This window comes from Eleutherodactylus coqui, chromosome 2, assembly GCF_035609145.1.
Source record: "Eleutherodactylus coqui strain aEleCoq1 chromosome 2, aEleCoq1.hap1, whole genome shotgun sequence".
NCBI classification, from domain to species: Eukaryota; Metazoa; Chordata; class Amphibia; order Anura; family Eleutherodactylidae; genus Eleutherodactylus; species Eleutherodactylus coqui.
In genome coordinates this window covers 295,479,479-295,496,458 of record NC_089838.1, presented here as the reverse complement: position 1 = coordinate 295,496,458, position 16,980 = coordinate 295,479,479, and the positions used below count along the sequence as shown (strand labels likewise).

The 16,980-nt window shown below is 48.1% G+C and overlaps 1 protein-coding gene across 1 annotated transcript in view; it reads left to right on the top strand.

The window, feature by feature from the left end:
• The first annotated feature begins 6,666 nt into the window (after positions 1-6,666).
• Positions 6,667-16,980, top strand: part of STXBP2 (syntaxin binding protein 2) — a 52,048-nt gene continuing 41,734 nt past the window's right edge. Inside the window, exon 1 of the mRNA XM_066593351.1 lies at positions 6,667-6,810. Within this exon, the coding sequence (XP_066449448.1) occupies positions 6,711-6,810 (100 nt within the window). The 5' untranslated portion in view covers positions 6,667-6,710. The remainder of the gene's footprint in view (positions 6,811-16,980) is intronic.

The following is a 16,980-nucleotide window of genomic DNA, read 5'->3' as shown; positions in this document are numbered from 1 at the left end:
GAATCTTCAGGGACGAGCACAGCGATACTCGGATAAAGCACATTACTCGAGCGAGTAGTGCTTATCCGAGTACGCTCGCTCATCTCTAATTACGATCTTTTATCCCCATAGGCCGGCTCTACGTCTCCCTGTTCATACAAATGTGAGCCCGTTCAATGGCTGATCATTGTTCAGTTTACACGGCTCAATTGTCGGGTGAACGAACATTCAGGCCCAATCGGCTCATGTAAAAGGAACCCTATAGATGGAGCAAAGTCAACCAAGGGTGTGTTCAGACATTGCGGAATGTGCAGTAAGTTCCACAACAAAGTACAGTAAGTGAATGAGATTTTAACAAACGTCATTCATTCACGGCTGATGGAATTAGCAGCGGAATATAGTCATGTTGCAAATTTGAAAAAGTACAGTCTACTTTTGATGTGGGGGGGGGGGGTGCGGGGGAGAGGAAGAAATTCCAATGAGTAAATCCCTGGGAAAAAAATCTGCAATGAAGTTGGGTGCGGATTTTGGTGCGAGTTTACTTGTAGTAAGTTTTCAGGATGACTGCATGTGGCTATGCAGGTCTTCTTAAATAGCCAAAAGCGTGAGATTGCATGTTCAAAACACCGCAGTGGTGGCAAGGATCCAACAAAAAGACTACATTATAGTAAATAGAACTAGTAATTGCAGATTTGTAGTCCAGTAATGCCACAAGAAGCAGGAATACAGCGTTAATTGATTCTTTATCTCTGCTTTAGTTCTGCCAAGTCAAATTTGCAAAAGTCGAATGAGGCTGCTGGCTGTTAACCATGAGGCACAGTTTAGTTTTAGGGTATGTTTACACATAGCAGAAATGCTGCAGATTTTCTGCAGCCTGTCTGGATCAAAAAAAGGCATCAGAATCCGCCCCATTGGTAGGCTGTCAAAGTTGTCATCCCATACATGTTGTATTGGCGATAAAGCCAGCAAGCGGGCAGCCACGGAAGTGTGACAAAGTTGTGGGGGCTTCCTGTGACTCCCTTGTGTGTGCGGCCGAGCATTAGGGTGCCCACCCACTAGCGTTTTTTTTTACTGCGAAATTCGCAGCGGTTTTTTTTTTCTGCAGGGGTCTTTGGGACATGCAAAGCTAAAATCGCGATCGCGATTTTTACATTACAAGTCCCATAGACCTCCTGCAGAAAAAAAAAACTGCGAATTTCGCAGTGATAAAAAACGCCAGTGGGTGGGCGCCCTTATACTGCTGCATCTTGGAAGCCGCCATGAGAGGAACACATGTGGCTGCAGGATGTCCTGAACATATTGCCGAGCTGTCATTGTCTCTTATACCCCTACTAGGGGTGACTGACTGTCGTATGCGATGGCCCCCAGACATCACACCAGCAGGGGGCAGTGTGCCGCTCCACAGCAAAGGTAGGATTGAGGCGCTCACCCCTAGGTCCCCAGACATGAACACAGCCATCATCAATGCCCAAACTAAACCTGGATTCATCGCTGAAGACAACCCGGTTCCACTTCCTAGCAGTCCAGTTTAGTCGTTTACAAAACCACTGCAAATGCAGCCGACGGTGCGTGTCTAAGGCCATACTTGTAATGGGCATCTTGAGATCAAATGTCCTTCATCTGAGTGCCTGGAAATAGCTCCGACAACCACAGGGACCTGTAATGATGGCGCCACCTGTCTTTGGATGGTGGACAACGTTCCAGTTGGAGCTGCTTGTGCTTATCAGACAATCCTCTCTAGTGTATTCCAATAATGCGCCCCTCTCGGGCTCTGGTAACTGGGTAAAATCTCTTTGATTGCGTCATAGAAGCTCTACATAAGTGGAAAAAGAGGTCACTACACACAAGGAGCCTCCAAGAGCCTTTTTATGATGGCCTTAAAGTCCTGGGCACTGATGCCAAACCTGTACTGGGACCTCCAGGATTCACTTAATATGCGTATCCTTCAGCCCCCACAGGATCAAAGGACTTTGGAACTACAACTCTTATCACTGCTTAAGTCCTGGCAGAAGCAAACTACGGTGTAGAAAAAGGGAGCCACCTGGGAGTGATCAATGATTGGAGGCTCATAACTTCTTGCTAGAGGCTATTGTATTTCGCGCACCACTGCGGTGAAGACCCAGGTGTCTGATTTGGAAGAAGTAGCCACACCAAGTACAGGCTCTTGAGTTGTCTACTTCTGCACATCAATAGAAATTAGATGACTTATAATAATAATCTTTATTTGGATAGCGCCAACTTATTCCGCAGCGCTTAGAAAATCGCTCATACAGATGCAACATCAGACTGATGGGTCTACCGAGAAGAGTTGAGGTAAAAAGTCCCTGTGAATATTTTGAGTCGCTTTTTAAGGAATCCTATGGCTCGGACTCCTTGATGTCATCCCCCTTCCCCTCCCCATTCCCCTTTATATGGTCCCTTTTCTTGCCCTTCTCTCTTTTTCTGGTGCTTATTTGTTGGGCCTTGCGCTTCCCTTTTCAGTATTGATGGTTCGGGGATTCAAACCTGTCCTCAGTTGGGTAGGATGGGTGGGGTTGTTATAGTTAATTGTTAGTGACTCATTTATTGATTAGTCCTGATGGGTGCGGCTGTTGTTCATTGTCCAATAATAGCTTTGTTATTTTTACCCCATAGTTTGACTGCTCTTCTAGTGTTATCCCTGTCCCTTGTGATTACGCAGTTTAGATGAGGCTGGATTTTTTTTTTTTTTTTTTTGAACAAGTAAATTCTCACGAGTCGCTCAGAATTCACACTCCAAAATATGTTTCTATGTTAGGGAGTGTTCACACAGCATTAATTAATATGCTGTGTAACTCTGTGCAGGGGGGGGGGTGTGACAGAATCTGCAAATCATGACATTTGACAAAGTATCTCATACCATAATTATTGAAAAAAATGACCAAATCTGGGATTGACAAGGCAACTGTTAGGTGGATTCACAGCTGGCTGAGTGATCATACACAAAGAGTGGTCATAAATGGCTGCATATCCAAGTGGAAGAATGTATCAAGTGGGGTACCACAAGGCTCTGTCCTAGGCCAAGTGGTGGGCAACATTTTATAAATGATCGGGAGAAGGGAATTGATGGGAAACTGATCAAATTTGCCAGCGACACAAAGCTAGGAGGGATAGCTAACACTAGGGAAGAGAAAGAGTATTCAAAAAGATCTAGATAAGCTTGAACAGTGGGCAGCGACTAACAGAATGGTATTTAACAAGGAGAAATGCAAAGACCTCCATCTGGACAAGAAAAATGAAAAAAGCACATACAGAATGGGAGGAATTGAACTAAGCAGCAGCACATGTGAAAAAGACTGGGGTATACTAATAGATCATGGACTGAACATGAGTCAACAATGTGATGCAGCAGCCAAAAAGGCGAACACAATTTTGGGATGTATTAAAAGAAGCATAGAGTCTAGATCACATGAGGTCATTATCCCCCTCTACTCTTCCTTAGTCAGACCTCATCTAAAATACTGTGTCCAGTTCTGGGCACCCCACTTTAAAAAAGACCTAGACAAACTGGAGCAAGTACAGAGAACAGTTACCAAGATGGTCAGCGGTCTGCAAATCAAGTCCTATGTGGAACGGTTAAAGGATCTGGGAATGTTTAGCTTGCAAAAAAGAAGGCTGAGAGAAGACTTAATGGCTGTCTACAAATATCTGAAGGGCTGTCACAGTGCAGAGGGATCAGCCCTATTCTCATTTGTACAAGGAAAGACTAGAAGCAATGGGATGAAACTCAAAGGGAGGAGACACAGATTAGATATTAGAAAAAACTTTCTGATAGTGAGGGTGATCAATGAGTGGAACAGGTTACCAGGGGAGGTGGTGAGTTCTCCTTCAATGGAAGTGTTCAAACAGAGGCTGGACAAATATCTGTCGGGGATGATTTAGTGATCCTGCACTGAGCAGGGGGTTGGACCAGATGACCCTGGAGGTCCCTTCCAACCCTACCATTCTATTCTATGATTCTGTTATCTCCTCTGGGTTCTTGTGGGTTCAGGAGTTTCCAGGTGTCTCTTCTTCCAGATGCTGTGCTCTCCTTTCACTCACAACATCTTTAAATCCTAACAGCACCTTCTCTTCTGAGGCCTACACCCTTTATAAGAGGTCATCTTTCTAGCCCAAACACTCTAGCCCTTGCACCAACTTCCTGCTGAGCTCTAGTGACTGTAGGTCTTTCTCTATTATCCCCTATGCCTGACACTGGGAGGATAACATCATACAGGCTGTGTTAATTCTTTGTGGTCACGTGTCTCCAATCTGCTCTGGGGTCTCATAAGCCTCAGCTGCTAGCCCCACTGATCACTTTTGGCCACTCGTGCAGTTTAGAATGCTTCAGCTCCTACTTCTGTGCTGCTTTACTCCTGCAGGCTCTAGCTGTTCCTGCGGCGTCACACACTGAGCTGTGGCACAGCTTCTAATCTTTATACAGGGCATCTCCCCATTGCCTGGAAGCTTTGGGATCCTTCTATAGGCGACATAGCTTAAGGTCTGTTTACACGCAAAGACGATCTTTCAAATGATTGAAAGATTGACAGTTTTAGTGATCGTTTTGCATAAAGTGTTAATAGACACTGATGTCCATTAACACTTTATCAGCTTCATTTGCATGTAAAAGGGCCGTCAGTAGCTGTTTGCAGAGCACAGCATGTGGTCTGAGCTCTGCACACAGCTCCATTGTTCTCGCACAGGCTGTCTGCAGACTACAATGTTATCCCTGACTCCCGTGGAGAACACAGCATGCGGTCTCTGTTATCTCTCTCCAGGTGAATGATGGATTTTAAGCTCACCTTAAAATCATCGTTCAGCCAAAGAGTGAGCGATGACAGCATTTACAAACAACGCTTAACGCTCATATGACATCATTTGAACGAATTTTGAGCATAATTGTTGCGTGTAAATGGGCCTTTCGTCCTTATTCATTTCCTTATGCAGGGCCTGGCTCTTCATAGCAGTGACATGCTTGCTGGCCAGAGCGGACAGGGCATGTTGAATCCGCGCCGCAGTACCAGCAGAGACATCTCGTCCACATGGCTGGCTAATCCTGCGATTAGCGGCCGTAGGTGGATTTGCCGCGGCGAAATTCCGGGTGGAGTGTCCGCGGCAAATCCGCCCCGTGTTAAGAGCAGCCCTTCTACAGCCAGAGAGGCACGAAACCGAGAATTAGGAGACCACATGACCATGCGAAGATTCTCAAAAGACCCCGAAAGCTCACCAGAAAGTATACAAAAAGTGCCTCAGGGTGCACACAGGGCTCATTAACAATAATTAACAACAAAGCTGCCCAAAGGGCAAGAAGCCCCCCAGTTGCAGACCCTCATTAAAATCTAACTTCTTGGACTAATTATAATACTAAAAGGCACAGAAATTTAAAGACCCCAACATAGCAGTTTCTGAGGATATTCCGTAGTATACTGCATCTTTCCATCTGAACTGGTACTCATAATATACGCCCTACCCCCAAAATAGGCCCTAGCTACACTAGGAATATATTCCCTAGCAGGTGTGGTCCAGGTCCCTCACACCGCTCTCTGGAGGTCCGCAATGTTCCTGCAGTCCTAGCCACTTGTATATCATCGCTTCCTGGAGGCAGCATTTATACATCCTGTCACCAGGAAGTGAAGGCTGTGATTGGTTCTTGAGTGCCAATCAATGCAGCGTTTGATGAACCAATCACAGCCATCGCTCAGCCAATTCATAAGTCCTGCTTGCCCAATGCGATGACTGTTGATTGGTTCTTCGAGCTCCACAGCTCAACCAATCAATGCAGCACTGGATGAACCAATGCGATAGCTGTAATTGGCGGAGCACAGTGCTCAAGAACCAATCACAGCCATCGCTTCCTGGATTTATGAATCCCACAACCAGTAAGTCGTGGGTCTTATTTTCGGGGAAACACGGTAGCACCGATGACCAAGCCTTGTTGGAAGCTGCTCAGAATTTTCCCCTTCACACGGGCGCTTGCGATCGCAATCTATGAAAAAAGGTCCATTTTTTTGTGCCATTTTTATGCATTTTACACGTGATTTTTAACTATTGTGTATCCGTTTTTGACATGTAAAAAGGTGCATAAACGGCCGGCTCTGCACCTCCTGGGTCACTTAGTTTTTTCATGTTCTCCACGGTTACATGCGTTAAAAACAGATCGCGCCCGCAGCATACAAGTGCCATCCGTTTTTTAATGCACCTATTGACTTCCATGGGCGATTTTCGTAAGGCGGCTTTACAAGGCTGAGAAAATTGCGCAAGATGTGTGCGTTGCGAGACGCACAAATATGAATCTCATTCATTTGAATGGGGTCGTACACATGAGTGATGTGCCATAGCACTGGGTCTAATTTTCATATAGCAAAGCCTTAATGGTGGAAAGTATGTAATAAAGGGGCTATTCAGTGTGTATCAGTGATGCCAGCTGGGCACTGGGCACCCACATGCCCTCACAGATGCGCCCTCTTATTTCGCTCCCTAGAAACAACTCCCCGACGCCCATGGCAACCAGCGAGCCGTGAAGCCCCCACCTATAACCACGCCCATAAAATAACTGGCAACACCCAACTCATAAAACCGTCCTATCACTGAGTAGCTGTGAGCTACGTCACTACGCCACGCCCTCTCCTGCTGTTAGCGTTCTGGTAAATAAACTACGACATCCGCGCGCTGTAAACGCCCCCTGACGACCGGAGATCCGCCCCCTTGGTAACGGACTTCCTGCTCCTCCCGTGATGTCACGGGCGAGTGTGACTTCGGAACGCGGAAGTCACCGAAGTTTCGGGGGACAGAATAAGATGGTGACGACCGGGCTGAAGGCGGTGGTGGGCGACAGTAAGTGACCAGCTAGGGGCTACCTGTGTGTGTGACGTCATGTAACCTTGGCACCTTCTTACGTCATGAGTTGAAGTTGTGGCAGTTAGAGAGTTGGTGGACTTTTCCTACAGCAGGAATGTAGCCTGGAAACTGTCAGCAAGCCTGTTGTCAGACACATTCCTGACTGTTTCCTGGGGCTTCTGTAGTGGCGCCGTACAAGGCCGCCTTCACATCTGTGTCGCGGCTCCGCCACAAAATAGCGCTAGGAGAACGGATGTCCCACCGCAGATGTGAACGCAGCCGAACGCCGGCCACACGAGCGTATTCGTGTGCGCGATATTAACGTGCGCGATATGCAGAAAGTAGAACCTGTGGTCAATGGGCTCATTCACGGTTTCAGATTTTGTGCGTCCGTTTCTCGCACATGTTAAAAAAAATCGGACGCGCTCTGTTCTCCACATTTGCGCAATTCTGTGAAAAAGAGAATCCACCTGGAATCATCAGGCCAAACAGCCATCTAAATCGGGCGTGTTCGTCTGCTGTGTGCGAATGGACATATCCTGCGTGCGCGTAACGTACACCAATACGTGCGCAGAGAGGCCTCTTATATCGCAGCTGAGGCGTGCGCTAAAACAAATCCGCCCCAGGCTGCGCTCCAACATGGCGGTCTTTAACGTATTGAACTATTTTAAAAACCGCGCGCATTGTTAAGAACCGCGTGCGGATTTTTAGAAAACCGTGTGCGCTATTTAATAATACGCGCCTTTAAAAAAAATGCAATTATTAAAAAACGCATTTGTTGTTTTGTTTTTTTTGGGTTTTTTTTTTTGCTGTGAGTCAAAAGAGCAGCAAAAACCGCCAAATCTGACCGCAGCCTTGCGCCACATTGTAATGGGAATGTGAGGCTGTGGAGCGCTAATATCGCGGTGCGGCGACGGCAGAGGGTTTCCACGTATGATTGTAGATTTCGCCCTTTCTAATGGGAGCGGTAAAATAATTTTGGTAGCTGAAGGGAAAAAAACGGAGCCCTAAAATCCCTAAAAAGTGCCTGGTCCTTAAGGGGTTAACTGAGCAACCAGCGCGACGGTTCGCAGGAGGAACCTGACGCAAAAAACATTTCTTCATGCGCGTTTTACCCGTTGACGCGGCACAATTGGCGTGCAGAGCCCCACCATTAATAGTGTAAAAAAATGCAGATTTTGGCGCGGATTTTAGAGGCGGAGTTCACTGCGGAAAATTGCGTAGTGTGACTGTACCCTTAGGGCGCTAAACTGGCCATAAAATTGTGCGATTTTCAGGCGATGCGAGGGAGTGAAAACGCAGAATTATGAAACCAATGATTTTCACGCAGTAATATCGCGATCGCCGGCGTGAAGGAGCCCATCCTGTGTAAGAGTAGCTGTGGCCTCCGGTTGCTCGCTCAGCGAATGGCGGCGGAGCGGACCGGCGATCACGTCAGCCGCCGCCTCCACTCACTGTGACCAGGCAGCCGTTCATAGATGAGCGACTGCCTGTTCAGATGTGTATGTTTGGGTTTAGGCCGGTTTCACACGGGCAACCAAATCGCATGATTTCCTGGTGATGCGACAGCGCTACCAGTCGCATGTATGTGAGCCCCTGCTTTCCTATGGTTTCCTTCTCATTAGAGATGTTTTGTGGGCTGCTACATGGCGAGAGAAAAAAAATGGCGGCATGCTGAATTTTTGCGCGATTTGTAGGTTTTGTAGTAGCCCATGTTTCCCTATGAAGCCCCCCTATGTGTTACATTGTATCGCCAAACGCTACTGTAAAAGCCCTAGCTGCCTTAAAAACAAACAAAATCACCTGCGAGGCACTGTCCAAAAATCTCAGCAAAAGAGCGCCACAATATCGCTATCGCCCGTCTGAAAGAGGCCTTAGAAATGTCCTCTGTGCTAGGAGCCTCCACTCGCAGGTTCCATCGCAGATTCGGCACAAAGACCCAGAAGTAAAGTCCTGCATGAAGACCTTCTGGTCTGGTAAAATGCCGGACTGCTGAATGGTGACTTAATGGACACTTAGAGTCAGTAGGGTCTGTTTGGCGCCGTTCGGTCATAAGACGGATCCATTTGGCTAAGGCAAGAAAACGCAGGTATGAACATGGCTTTAGTCATCGAGATAACCTATGATGGAGACTATTTAGGGAGAAAACCCAGAAGACTGATCTCTGAACCTATAGATATCGACAGTTTCCAATGCTGCTATCTAAACCAGTAGGCATTGGTCAGGTAGCCATAGACATGAATCAGTAGGCATTGGTCAGGTAGCCATAGACAGAAACCAGTAGACATTGGTCAGGTAGCCGTCAACATGAACCAGTAGGCATTGGTCAGGTAGCCACAGACAGAAACCAGTAGGCATTGGTCAGGTAGCCACAGACAGAAACCAGTAGGCATTGGTCAGGTAGCCACAGACAGAAACCAGTAGGCATTGGTCAGGTAGCCACAGACAGAAACCAGTAGGCACTGGTCGGGTAGCCGTCGACATAAACCAGTAGGCACTGGTCGGGTAGCCGTCGACATGAACCAGTAGGCACTGGTCGGGTAGCCGTCGACATGAACCAGTAGGCACTGGTCGGGTAGCCGTCGACATGAACCAGTAGGCACTGGTCGGGTAGCCGTCGACATGAACCAGTAGGCACTGGTCGGGTAGCCGTCGACATGAACCAGTAGGCACTGGTCGGGTAGCCGTCGACATGAACCAGTAGGCACTGGTCGGGTAGCCGTCGACATGAACCAGTAGGCGCTGGTCGGGTAGCCGTCGACATGAACCAGTAGGCGCTGGTCGGGTAGCCGTCGACATGAACCAGTAGGCGCTGGTCGGGTAGCCGTCGACATGAACCAGTAGGCGCTGGTCGGGTAGCCGTCGACATGAACCAGTAGGCGCTGGTCGGGTAGCCGTCGACATGAACCAGTAGGCGCTGGTCGGGTAGCCGTCGACATGAACCAGTAGGCGCTGGTCGGGTAGCCGTCGACATGAACCAGTAGGCGCTGGTCGGGTAGCCGTCGACATGAACCAGTAGGCGCTGGTCGGGTAGCCGTCGACATGAACCAGTAGGCGCTGGTCGGGTAGCCGTCGACATGAACCAGTAGGCGCTGGTCGGGTAGCCGTCGACATGAACCAGTAGGCGCTGGTCGGGTAGCCGTCGACATGAACCAGTAGGCGCTGGTCGGGTAGCCGTCGACATGAACCAGTAGGCGCTGGTCGGGTAGCCGTCGACATGAACCAGTAGGCGCTGGTCGGGTAGCCGTCGACATGAACCAGTAGGCGCTGGTCGGGTAGCCGTCGACATGAACCAGTAGGCGCTGGTCGGGTAGCCGTCGACATGAACCAGTAGGCGCTGGTCGGGTAGCCGTCGACATGAACCAGTAGGCGCTGGTCGGGTAGCCGTCGACATGAACCAGTAGGCGCTGGTCGGGTAGCCGTCGACATGAACCAGTAGGCGCTGGTCGGGTAGCCGTCGACATGAACCAGTAGGCGCTGGTCGGGTAGCCGTCGACATGAACCAGTAGGCGCTGGTCGGGTAGCCGTCGACATGAACCAGTAGGCGCTGGTCGGGTAGCCGTCGACATGAACCAGTAGGCGCTGGTCGGGTAGCCGTCGACATGAACCAGTAGGCGCTGGTCGGGTAGCCGTCGACATGAACCAGTAGGCGCTGGTCGGGTAGCCGTCGACATGAACCAGTAGGCGCTGGTCGGGTAGCCGTCGACATGAACCAGTAGACATTGGTCAGGTAGCCACAGACAGAAACCAGTAGGCATTGGTCAGGTAGCGGTCGACATGAACCAGTAGGCATTGGTCAGGTAGCCACAGACAGAAACCAGTAGGCATTGGTCAGGTAGCCGTCGACCTGAACCAGTAGGCATTGGTCAGGTAGCCACAGACAGAAACCAGTAGGCATTGGTCAGGTAGCCGTCGACCTGAACCAGTAGGCATTGGTCAGGTAGCCGTCGACAGAAACCAGTAGACATTGGCCGGGTAGCGGTCGACATGAACCAGTAGGCATTGGTCAGGTAGCCACAGACAGAAACCAGTAGGCATTGGTCAGGTAGCCACAGACAGAAACCGGTAGGCACTGGTCGGGTAGCCGTCGACATGAACCGGTAGGCACTGGTCAGGTAGCCGTCGACATGAACCGGTAGGCACTGGTCGGGTAGCCGTCGACATGAACCGGTAGGCACTGGTCGGGTAGCCGTCGACATGAACCGGTAGGCACTGGTCGGGTAGCCGTCGACATGAACCGGTAGGCACTGGTCGGGTAGCCGTCGACATGAACCGGTAGGCACTGGTCGGGTAGCCGTCGACATGAACCGGTAGGCACTGGTCGGGTAGCCGTCGACCTGAACCGGTAGGCACTGGTCGGGTAGCCGTCGACCTGAACCGGTAGGCACTGGTCAAACCCGTACCAATAAGGTTTTGACCTGGTTTTGGTATCTCTGGCAGACTGAATAACGTAGTGGAGCTTTAAATGTCCCAGTGACCATGTCCAACCAGAAGTAGTTGTGCTGACGGAAGTGTCAGCTGGTTTCTGGGCAAGTAGTGGTGATAAAGCCCAACTGCGCTCATCTCTACACTCTGTGAGATCATATGTTCTCATGGTGTCCGTAGACATGAGTCCATATTGGTCAGTTATTGGCGGTTTTCACACCCTACATTATTTTGTCTGGTACTGAATGGAATGGTGGCCGACCATGAACGTTGCTGCTCTATTCATCTCCGGCAGTACCATAGAGTTGAATGAAGCGACAGTACGCATGATCCACCACCCCTTTATTGAAGCTCCTCTTCACTGCAGGGGATATAGTTAGATGGAAAGGGGAAATGGAACCCCCATTTTTATGATTGTTAGGGGTCCCATTGTTAAGGACCCCATTGATCAGACAATTATCGGATCAGACGAACTTGTGAATAAGTGATTTCCCCCCCCCCCCCCTCCCCCAGTGGATACCAGCGGCAGCAGAGAAGATCTTTGAGTCTCCTGTACACCTCTGTGCCCCAGAGGAAGGGGGACAGGAATTTGTATTTATGTGCTCCATCAATCAGAGAGCATATTTGCTCTCTGATTGTAACATATGGGGGTCTTTTTTTCCCCCTAGAAAAGGAATAAAATACTGAGGACTTTCTCATTTAATCACACCTCTACACCATTTAACCCCGCAAATTCTGCAGTCATTGCTAACTGTAGCATTTAGAGAGGAAAAACCCTTATCCAAGGCTTTAAATATTGGGGGGGGGGGGGGGGGGGGGCTACACATCATGGGTATCGCTGCATCCATAACAACAAAAATGAACGTTATTCAATACATCACCTGAAATTGGTTTCTATAAAAACCGGACCTCGTCCTGCGAAATACAAGATACAGCTGCACCGACGGAAACGTGGGACGCTGCAATACCAAAGGGGAAATGACTTAGTGGTTGTTAAAGGGAAGCTGCCCCGTCCCCACAGAGCTGTCAGAGGAGGCGGCTGATGGAGTCTACTGACCCGCTCCCCAGTTCCCACGTTGTCCCCCTCTGAAGTCTACGCACCTCACTTCTCAGAGTCTGTGCGCGCTCTTTCCCATGTGAGTCTATGGCTTTGCGACAAGAGTCTGTCACAGCGCTCCCCCTCGCTTAGAAGTCTTGGTGCTGTCAGAACCGGCAGCCTCTCGTGAGGGCAGCGCCACTGGTCAGGCGATGGCACGAGGTTGTGGAGAGCGCTGCGGCTGATCGGATCGGCCGGGGACGCAGCTGATTTGAATTCTGTTTCTTGTGTGGAAATGTTGCGCATTTGGATGTAGAAAATCCACAATGTGATAAAATACCCTGAGGCGACTTTCACAGGGGTGAGGGCGATATTCGGCTGTAGAACACAGCGAGAGTCTCCTATTGAGTTTCCTATTGTTTTCAATAGGGAGACATCACGCCGGACCCATTGAATGGGCAATGTGATGCGAGGGCACACCCAAAAATAGAGCATGGCGTGATTTTTTTATATTTGTGCGTCTTGAAATGTGCAAATCTTGCCTTGGGCGGTCAGTGTTTCTGAATTTTGGGGGGGAAGGGTAGAAAAAGGGGTCCATCTTATGACAGGACCGAGCACAGCGAGTGGACCCCATGGACTAGAATGCGCTTCATTCGTTTTCCCCTCAGCTGCCCGGCATTTTACCTGAAGGGAAAGCATTGCATGCAGCGCCATTCCTTCCGGTATTCTGTGCCCGACCTGCGACAGAACCTCTAAACGGAGGCGGCAATGCAGATGTGAGCCCTCACCTTCAGGAGGGAAAATGTATTTTAGTCTCATCTTTTTCTTTTTTGCTCTTTGTACACTTTTTTTCTTCACTGAACGTTAACTCGTTAGTCCACATGGCGATCTCAAATCTTCAGTAGCAATAACCTTTTTCCTACAACTCCAGCAAATGCGTGTAGACGATCCCGCGGCGCTCGGACCGTTCGCATTCCTTGTGTTGCTGCAGTTTTGAATCTTGTATATCAAACGCACAATCTGTTTGTGTCGCGTACGAATCCACAGCTCTGGTCTGATTTGAGTGACATTTTGCCTGAGTGTCATTCAGCACCCGGCGACTAACACTGGTGTAATTAAAAATCGAAAACTCACCGACTTCCCCTGTGGTTTTGTTGCCAATAACAACCAATCACAGTGCATCTTTCATTTCTTATACTGCTGAGGTAAAATGAAAGCTGCGCTGTGATTGGTTGCTAGGGGCCACAGAGCTTTTCTTTTGCACAGCTTTCATAAGAATTTGGTGCTGGGCTCAGTTTTGTGGCCCACTTTGTATATTCCAGAACTGCTAATCATAAAATCACTGTGTGATGCATGTGTATATCACCTAGAAAACCATATAATAACACACGGGTATATCACCTAGTAAACCATATAATAACACACGGGTATATCACCTAGAAAACCATATAATAACACACGGGTATATCACCTAGTAAACCGTATAATAACGCAGGGGTATATCACCTAGTAAACCGTATAATAACACACGGGTATATCACCTAGAAAACCATATAATAACACACGGGTATATCACCTAGTAAACCATATAATAACACACGGGTATATCACCTAGTAAACCATATAATAACACACGGGTATATCACCTAGAAAACCATATAATAACACACGGGTATATCACCTAGTAAATCATATAATAACACACGGGTATATCACCTAGAAAACCATATAATAACACACGGGTATATCACCTAGAAAACCATATAATAACACACGGGTATATCACCTAGTAAACCGTATAATAACGCAGGGGTATATCACCTAGTAAACCGTATAATAACGCACAGGTATATCACCTAGTAAACCGTATAATAACGCACAGGTATATCACCTAGTAAACCGTATAATAACGCAGGGGTATATCACCTAGCAAACCATATAATAGCGCACGGGTATATCACCTAGCAAACCATATAATAACGCACTGCTATATCACCTAGTAAACCATATAATAACGCACTGCTATATCACCTAGTAAACCATATAATAACGCACTGCTATATCACCTAGTAAACCATATAATAACGCACTGGTATATCACCTAGTAAACCATATAATAACGCACTGGTATATCACCTAGTAAACCATATAATAACGCACTGGTATATCACCTAGTAAACCATATAATAACGCACTGGTATATCACCTAGTAAACCATATAATAACACACTGGTATATCACCTAGTAAGCCATATAATAACGCACGGGTATATACCTAGTAAACCATATAGTAACGCATGGGTATATCACCTAGCAAACCGTATAATAGCGCACTGGTATATCACCTAGTAAACCATATAATAACGCACGGGTATATCACCTAGTAAACCATATAATAACGCACGGGTATATCACCTAGTTAAACCATATAATAACGCACGGGTATATCAGCTAGTAAACCATATAACAACACACGGGTAGATCACCTAGTAAACCATATAACACCGCACTGGTATATCACCTAGTAAACCATATAATAACGCACGGGTATATCACCTAGTTAAACCATATAATAACGCACAGGTATATCACCTAGTAAACCATATAATAGCGCACGGGTATATCGTCTAGTAAACCATATAATAACGCACAGGTATATCACCTAGTAAACCATATAATAACGCACAGGTATATCACCTAGTAAACCATATAATAACGCACGGGTAGATCACCTAGTAAACCATATAATAACGCACGGGTATATCACCTAGCTCCTCATAATACCTAGTGATCACCACATACAACCCTTGGCATTCAGACGCTGTTCCTGAATGAGTATATGGTATAAGGATTTTAGACCCGCCTAGCTATCCGCTCCCGCACTGCCACCCGTGCCAACAGACCTGTCCCCGCAGGCTGTGCTTAAAGCACACAGTGTGTTTGTGCACAACCTGCCGAGATGCGCTGCAGTTTATCCCGTGCGCCACGTGACTGCGGATGCGCAGATCATTTGCCCCTATTATGGGCAGATTTGACTCGCGCTTCTTGCTCTGACCCCCTCTTCACAAGATGCGCTCTACTATATTGTTCTGTAGCTTTACGCGGTTTAACCTGCTCAGCATTTCTGACGGGTTCCCTTTAAAAAAAGGAATATCTCTTCCTCGTCAGGGAGGGCTAGAATACGTTTACAGCACTCCCTGACCAAGACTAGATATTCCTTCTAGTAAAGGGAAACCATCAGCAATCCACAGCATGGTAAACCGTGTGCAGCCGCAGAACTATGTTGTCATCTTGGATTTGAAGTTCTGTGTAAGGAGCAGCGGAGCGCCCACCGCCATACGGACAGCAGATTTAGTTGGAGACATTTCCTGCGCCACTTATTTATTCTAGACTTTTCAGTTACGGAAATTTTTGCAAAAAATCGGGAATGCATCAAAAGTTTATTCCCAACTTCTGCGTTTTCTGCCGCTTGAAGCGCGACGATCAGCCGGGCTCTGCATGTTCCCAGCGCTGCTATGTAGTAACATGTAGCATTAGGAGTTTGCAAACAGACGGAGACGGGCAGAGTAATGACAGGGATGGCCGCCAGCAGGGTTACATAACAGGGGAGCTATGAAACGGAGCGCTATTCTACCCTCCTCCATACTGGCGCCAGCAATATGTCATATAGCGCTGATATATGACGCACGCAGCGGCGCTCTGGTGCATCATCGCCAATTATCTTATAGTGCCTGGAATACGCAGTGAATGGAAACCAACGGGTTTATTCACTGCTGCGTATTTTTCAAGCTACTTGATTGCGTGAAAAAAACCCGCAGCGGGTCCTGTCTTGGCGCGGATTACACGCCGAAGGAGTCCATTGAAACTGCAATGCATAAATTCGCAGCAAACCTGCATATTTATGCCTGAAATCCCATTGCCCGTTGTACCTGCCGAGTACAGCAGAGGGGGACGGCTCAAAGTCTACAATACGAGCGCCAGAGCGGAGAGGCGGTGAGGGTGGGAGATGCTACACAAGAGAACCGCAGCCTGCTCAAGCGCAGCCACTGCAGAAGTAGCCATGTCCAACTGGATGGAAACAGCTAGGCAGAATACACATGCCAAAAGCCATGGGATAGCGGTATGAAAACTGACTATGAAGTGGCGTTGCCTCCGGTGATGGCTCTAGAACGCCCACACCTGTATAAGTTGTGAGGGGTTATCTGGTGAGGTTGAACGACAGCCAGCGTGTTCATAGTAAGGCAACATGAAGTATCGGAATTCGAATGAGACATGATGGTGGGTGCCAGACAGATGGGACCTTCCATATCCGCAGTTGTGTGGGCATTTAACATTTCTAGATCCATAGTGCCACGTGTGTACCAGGGATACATCATAGAAGGCTTTACCACCCACAGTAGATAGCATACTGGCCGCCCACCGGTGATCAATGATGGCGACCAACAGTGTATGGCTAGAACTGTCCATGTGAACAGACAAGCAGAAGACCCCATATATATATATATATATATATATATATATATATATATATATACACACACATACATACATACATACCGCAGGTCAGTGCAGGAGACCCCACATATATGCATCCCGCAGGTCAGTGCAGGAGACCCCACATGTATGCATCCCGCGGGCCAGTGCAGGAGACCCCACATGTATGCATCCCGCGGGCCAGTGCAGGAGACCCCACATGTATGTATATC